Source organism: Callospermophilus lateralis, chromosome 10 (assembly GCF_048772815.1).
Source record: "Callospermophilus lateralis isolate mCalLat2 chromosome 10, mCalLat2.hap1, whole genome shotgun sequence".
Lineage (NCBI taxonomy): Eukaryota > Metazoa > Chordata > Mammalia > Rodentia > Sciuridae > Callospermophilus > Callospermophilus lateralis.
Window position 1 is genome coordinate 40,383,140 of NC_135314.1, and position 6,984 is coordinate 40,390,123.

Sequence of the window (6,984 nt, forward strand, 5' to 3'; positions counted from 1 at the left end):
TTCTTATTGCTAAAAACTGGAACTTACATTTCTATGAACAAGGGATTGAATAATCTGTGATAGATTCATATAATTAAGTACTATACTTGGCTAAAAGAAAACCTTCACCTGATGATCATACCTCAGGGAGAACTCTCAAAAACAATGAGCAAACCCCGCACAGTGGCGCACACCTGTAATCTCAGCAGCTAGGGAGGCCCAGGTAGGAGGATCACAAGTTCAAAACCAACCTCAGCAACTTAGCAAGACTCTGTCTCAAAAAATAAAAAAAGGACTGGGATGTGACTCCAGGGTGTTTTGTTAAATGTCCCTGGATTCGATTCCTGGTCCCTGACGCCACCAAAAAAAAAAAAAAAAAACCTGAGCAAAAGAAGTCAAACAAAAGAATATTCAAAATATAAAATATAAAAAATATATTTTGGTCTGTGATTTACATATGAAGTTGAAAAACAGGCATATGAAGTTGAAAAACAGGCACACTAATTAACATATTGCACTAAAAATCAGAATGGCTGCCTGAAATAGGTGTGACTTGACTAAAAAGGAGTGAGAGAACTTTCTAGGGTGATGGAAATTGTTCTTTGCCCTGATTTAGATTAATGGTAGCATAGGTATACACATTTATCAGACTTCACTGGCTCTAAAGTTAATACTTATATATTGTACAATACGTAAAGTATGTCTCAAAATATTTTCAGCATAAAAAAATATGCTTGTAGGATATCTAGGTGGAGGTATCTTGGAAGCAATTATACTCAAAAATGGTATGTCCACTATACTATCACATGTGTACACTACCCTCTCTCCTCAACACTGAGCCCACTTAGTTCATCTCAGAAATCACGTAGCAAGGCTGGAATGTGGTGATAAAGTAATTTCACTGGAAAGTTTATATAATTCAGAATTTATTCTCAAATAAGTGATATTTCTTTCAAATAAATCTATTATAGAAAGTTAAGAACTTATTCAAACAATGCTAATGTTGCTCTAAATCTAAATGCTTTTGAAATCCTGTTAAAAGTCTTGTGAAAGAATATCCTTTAGCAAACACTGTTGAATGGCTAAATTCAAATTATTTCCAATCCTCTCTCCTTGCCTGCTTTTTCTGTAGTGACCAGGAAAGATAAATATCTTCAGTTTTTCAGCCTCTCCTGAAGTTAAGTGTGGCCAAATCACACAAAACTCTGGTTGAGACTTAGGGATTTTTCAAGAACCTCTTGGAAAGGTTTTGCTTACCTGATAAAGACATATCACTGATGTCTGTCTCTATCAAACATAACCACTCCCTTTTTTCTGCCTTGAATAATGCCTTAAGCTGAGCAGTTATCTTAAACATCAAGAGAAAGACCCAAGGATTTAGATATTAACCTTGACATTTTTGAGCTACCAAGCAACAATAGTCAACTACAATAATCTCATAATACTTAAAATAACTTATCTAAACAAATCATCAGTTTACTTTCAGCCAAATGAAATCCCAAATGATATTTCAAATGGTAGATGTTAAGTCTTTGCAATTGATTTGATTTCTATTAAATATTCCAGGGGCTGGGGATGTGGCTCAAGCGGTAGCGTGCACTTGGCATATGCAGGGTGCTGAGTTTGATCCTCAGCACCACATAAAAATAAAGATGTTGTGTCCACTGAAAACTAAAAATAAATAAATATTCTTAAAAAATTCCAAAGTAACTTAGAGCTGGGAAATAAAGAAATAATCAAAACAAAATGCCACTGGGGACCAAAACAGGGTATGACAAAGTAATCAGAACATGTTTACTATAGAGACAAGCTGTATTGGTGGTTCCTTTCATTTCTCTTACTATACCAAGAAATACAAAGTATATGAATCTTTTATATTGCCAACAGCTTAAATTAATCAACCAAATCTAGTGAAAGATTACTTCTTCCACATCTCATTCACTTAAAATTTTGAAGCACAGGGTCTTGGGATGTGGCTCAAGTGGTAGCGTGCTCGCCTGGCATGCATGAGGCACTGGGTTCGAACCTCAGCACCACATAAAAATAAAATAAAGATATTGTGTCCATCTAAAACTAAAAAAGTAAATAAATAAATATTTTAAAATATTTTGAAGCACAAGGTTTGGAAAGAAACACAGACACTAAGGTGGGAATCTAGAAGCAAAGTCAGATCTTTTGCTTAGACTATTTACCTTGTGAATCTCATTAGAAACAATAACAGAGTTGAGGACCTTAAAAAGAGTGTTAAACAAGCTGATCCCAGGGCTAAGTTCAGAACTTATCAGATACAGTATACAGTGTGTGTGTGTGTGTGTGTGTGTGTGTGTATAGTTACAGAAAATTACATTTGGACATACAGAATAAAATTCAATACTATGTCTTGACTCACAGAATCTATTGCCTAGGATGCATTCACAAGGTACACAGTGGAAAGCCAAGAACTATTCCCCAAATCCCCTTGTAGTGAGGGTCTCAGATGTAACTAAGATGCTAATGAGACACATTGGCATTTCACTTGAATTCAAAACTGAGTTTAGTAAAAAGATCTGAGGCATCATATTTTCTACCAAAAATAATGGTGGAAGCAGCACAGATCTTTCTTTAGTCAGCAGAACCTGATTTGGCGGCACCTTTCCGAGTTGCCTCAATACTGCGTAACAAACCACTCTAAAACTGACTTAAGACCACAATTTATTATTTCTCATGATTCTACCAGTTAGCTGCCTTCAGCTGGGCAGTTCTGCTGGTCTCACCTGGGTCACTCAAACAGCCAGTTATCGGACTGTTTGCCTGGAGCTGGGGAATCTAAGAAGGTGTCACTCCTTATTCTGAAGCCTTAGTGCTGGTTGTCAGCTAGCTCGCTCTCTGCACAATCCCAGAATTTGGTAGTCTAGAAAGGGCTTCTGCCATGGCAGTGGGAATGTCCAAAAGGGCAAAAGCTGCAAGGTCTCTTGAGCTTCTGGACTTTAGGCCTCCCCTAGTAATATTTCTGCCACATACTACAGGTCAAAGGAAGTCACAAGGCCAACTTCAAGGAATAAGGAAATCAACTCCTACTCTGAATAAAGCAAGCTGCAAGATACCAAAGCCATGTTTTTTAATCCACATACCAGTAGTGGCATTTAAGATTCTGAAGATTTAGTCCAGAGCAGTAATTTTCAGTGTTAATCACACATTAGAAATTCTCTTTAAAAATGCCATACCATGGTCCCAGCTTGAATTAATTAAATTGGAACCTCAAGGAGTGGGGCCAGGCCCTCAGTGGTTTTTCTCAAGGTCTTCAGGTAGTTCTCATGTGCTGCCAGGGCTTGGGGAAAACTTTAGTCTGGGGATCTCATTAAACTCACATTCCAATTTAGTAGTCTCTGGGGCAGGATACATTTGAGAGTATACATTTCTGAAGTTTTAAATTAGAGGTTGACAAACTATGGCCTGCAGCAGGGTGAATTTGATCCTCCAGGTAAAGCGGTTCCTACTTTTTTGTACTGGGGATTGAGCTCAGGGCACTTTACCACCAGAGCTCTGGATTCTTGAGTTTCTAGTAGCCACACAATTGTTATGGTTCTGTTCTTAATATGATCCCATAACTTTTAAATAGAAAAAGTCCATATATTTGAAAATATCCATATAATAAAAAAAATCCATATATTTGGCTTACTGGTGAGATAATAGTTTCACTATGAATTGTTTTTACAAGTTTGAAGATGAAGATAATGTGATAATAAAGCTTTAATTATTTACCACTGGTGAGCTCAGAAGTTGATAAATATACATATGGGTCAGTGCTAATATCTGTCACTAAAATTCTATATGAACAAAATTAAGTAGGAAAGGCCTAATATTGAAAATAGACAAGATGTATCTAAGTACACAGATCAAATTCATTCCACTTAAAACAAAATAAATATATTTGGGCTGAGGAGGAAATCCTAAATTTTCTTAAAACTGATCTTTTGGTGGGGGGATTAGAGATTAGGGATTGAACCCTGGGTTCAATTCCTAGTACCCGGACCAAAAGATCAGTTTTAAGAAAACGTAAGCAAGCATTCTACCATAAATTATATCCCCAGTTGTGAGGGGAAAAAAAAAGAGAGAGAGAGAGAGAGAGAGAGAGAAAGCCTTAAGTAATGATGGGTTAAGCAGGGAAAGTAATTTAACATACCTGATTTACTAATTTGCCAAGTGTCTTACCTAAATATATTTAAGACTGTCACCTCAATCTAAAAAAAAAAAATAAGGCTTATGTAGGTGCTACAGTCAACTTTTTTCTTCCCTTAGTTTCATACAATCAGCAAATTATGCCGGTCTATTTTCAAATCTAAGTAATGTTTTTCAGAACTTCTGCCAGAAGCTTGATAACAGTAGAATTTCTGAAGAGTGTGAAGTTTTTTTTCTGAAAAGGTTAGATAGTAAATGTTTTAGTCTTTTTGGACTGAAATCTGTTACATCTTACTGTTTTTGTTTTACCCTTTAAAAATGTGGAAATCATTCTTGGTGGGCACCCTGGATCTGCATAAGTTTGTAGATTCTTGTATCACCACCTACAATGCTTGTAAAATGCAAATGCCTGGCCCCTCTTCAGGCCCATTACATTAGTCACATGGACTGAATCATTATTCTGCACACTGATTTTAGAACCAGAAGAACTCAAAGAAGACCTAATAAAGGTTATATAGAAGGTAATTCATATTCCCTATTAACTTTAAGTGCCTGTTTCCAGAGACAAGGAGCAAATGCTATTTCAGGCTTACTCACATTTTCAAGTAAAGCACATTTTTACATGCAACCACAAAAATGCCACTTTCAAACTTTCCACATAAGTAACAAGCTTTTAAAAAAATGAGGTGTTAATCTTCATCATCACACATTTCTTGCTCATTGTTGTTCCAAATGGTCTTTGCAGCCAGTTTTTATTGGAGGCTCCTCATTAATCAAGTTAGAATTCTTCCTAAACATTTTTTCCTAATTTTTTTGGGGGGGCGGTGCTGGGGCACTTAACCACTGAACCACAACCCCAGGCCTTTTAAAATATTTTGGGACAGGGTCTCATTAAATTGCTTAGGGTCTCACTAAATTGCTAAGGCTGACTTTGAACTTTCAGTCATCCTGCCTCAGCTCATGCTCAGCCTCTTCTTTCATTCTTTCTTACCCCTCAAACCATGGAATTTCAAAAGGGAGTTAAACAGTATCAGATTAAATAGTATCAGGACTACTTTAATCTCACTACTTCCACCTGATCTCCTCAGCTCCAGGATACAGTATCATTAAGCTAAGATACAATGTATGAAAGTTTTTCACAAATGCCTAATAAAATTCAGCTGGAGTGCTTGTACTTACTACTAGTTCCTCCATTCTTCCTATCCCTCTCCAGACTATGATTTTATAGGTTTAGGGTGAAGCCTGGGAAATGACAAACTCTGCAAACCCTCCAGGCGATGTTCAAGATTACACAATAGCTCCAACGTATAGAAGCTTTAATTATTTACCACTGGTGAGCTCAGAAGTTGATTAACACCTCAGGGTCCTTGCTCCCATCAATCAGGTGGATTTGAGACAACCATCTAACCAAGTCAGAAATTGAGAGAATTGGGGCTGGGGGTGTGGCTCAAGCGGTAGTGCCCACGGACCCGGGTTCGATCCTCAGCACCACATACAAAGATGTTGTGTCTGCCGAGAACTAAAAAATAAATATTAAAAATAAATTTAAAAAGAAATTGAGAGAATTAAAAATCTGGATGAGGCAGGCGCTAATCCCAGCCACATAGGAGAATAGAGTTCAAAGCCAGCCTCAGCAACCCAGAGGTGCTAAGCAACTCAGTGAGACCCCGTCTCTAAATAAAATACAAAATAGGACTGGGGATGTGGCTCAGTGGTTGAGTGCCCCCGAGTTCAATCCCCAGTACCAAAAAAAAAAAAAAAAAAAAACAAAAAACTGGATGAAATTTCAAAGTCAATACATATTAGATTCTTGGACTGTTGAGGGATTATCATCTCAATTTAGAATTTATCTTAATGCAAAACCAGCAATTACTGATAGACTATATCCTTCACACAGCTTCTACTCGGGCACTTTAGGTGGCTTTCCTTCGCTGTCTCAATTCAGCAGAAAAGTCTCTCTCAGGACTTTGCAAGAGGCACAGTGATGTTTTCCTCTGACTCCGTCCTCTCTTAGCCGTCTAAACGCTAAAGAAGGTAATTAGTTGTAGTGAAACCCAGGCTTAATACCCCGACTGATGGAATATAAAATCTCAGCTCTACTGTTCTACCAACTATACAACTGCTTGTTAAAAACAACTTAAAAACTAGGTTCAATATTTTCCTCTTAGGATTATTAAGCGTGGCAGTAATTAGCCCTCAACTGTTAGCTCCTCTTCCCATCATTTCTCTCCCAGTGGGAATGTGGAAAGCCCGGACTCAGCGGAGGATTAAGCCGGGGCAGCTCAAGACGCACACCAAGGAACTGAACGAAGGCCAAAGTAGTAGAGGAGGAGGAGAAAGCAAGTAAGAAAGGGATGAACGCCCCGGATGGCCTCTGCCCCCGAGGATGCGCGGCCACAGTTCAGGGACCCAGATGCTACAAGGCTGGAGAAGCCATTACCTGCGTCCGAGCAGCCGCGGCGGGGCCAGGGCGGTAATGAGCTCATTGCAGCTGCGGCCATCCCCCCGCGGAGCCCACGCCTGGCCGCAGCCCCAGCCTCTCTGTGCCCAGCCTCGCCACGCCATCTTCCCAACCTCTGTCCCACCATGGCCCGACCTTACTAACCCCAACGCGTAACCACTTCCGGGGCGAAGGAAAAACCATAGAGCGCCGAAGAACATCCTAGAGCGCCCCCACGCGGCGCAGCGGAGGCCGGACTGGTCCGTAGTACCCGTACCTGACTGGTGCTGCGTGGTTCTCCCTCCGCTAAGCGTGGGTCTCAGAACCTTCCGAAGAGCGGCTAGGAGTCTGTCGTCTGCGAATGAGGAAGACGAAGACGAGGCCTGGAAGGAAAATAAAAGGGAAAA

General features: G+C 39.4%; 1 protein-coding gene across 1 annotated transcript in view; it reads right to left on the reverse strand.

Annotated features, from left to right (window-relative positions):
- Parl (presenilin associated rhomboid like) overlaps nt 1-6,746 on the reverse strand; it is a 45,262-nt gene extending 38,516 nt beyond the window's left edge. Inside the window, exon 1 of the mRNA XM_076867691.1 lies at nt 6,578-6,746. Coding sequence (XP_076723806.1) covers nt 6,578-6,702 — 125 coding nt within the window. The 5' untranslated portion in view covers nt 6,703-6,746. The remainder of the gene's footprint in view (nt 1-6,577) is intronic.
- Nucleotides 6,747-6,984: the final 238 nt, after the last annotated feature.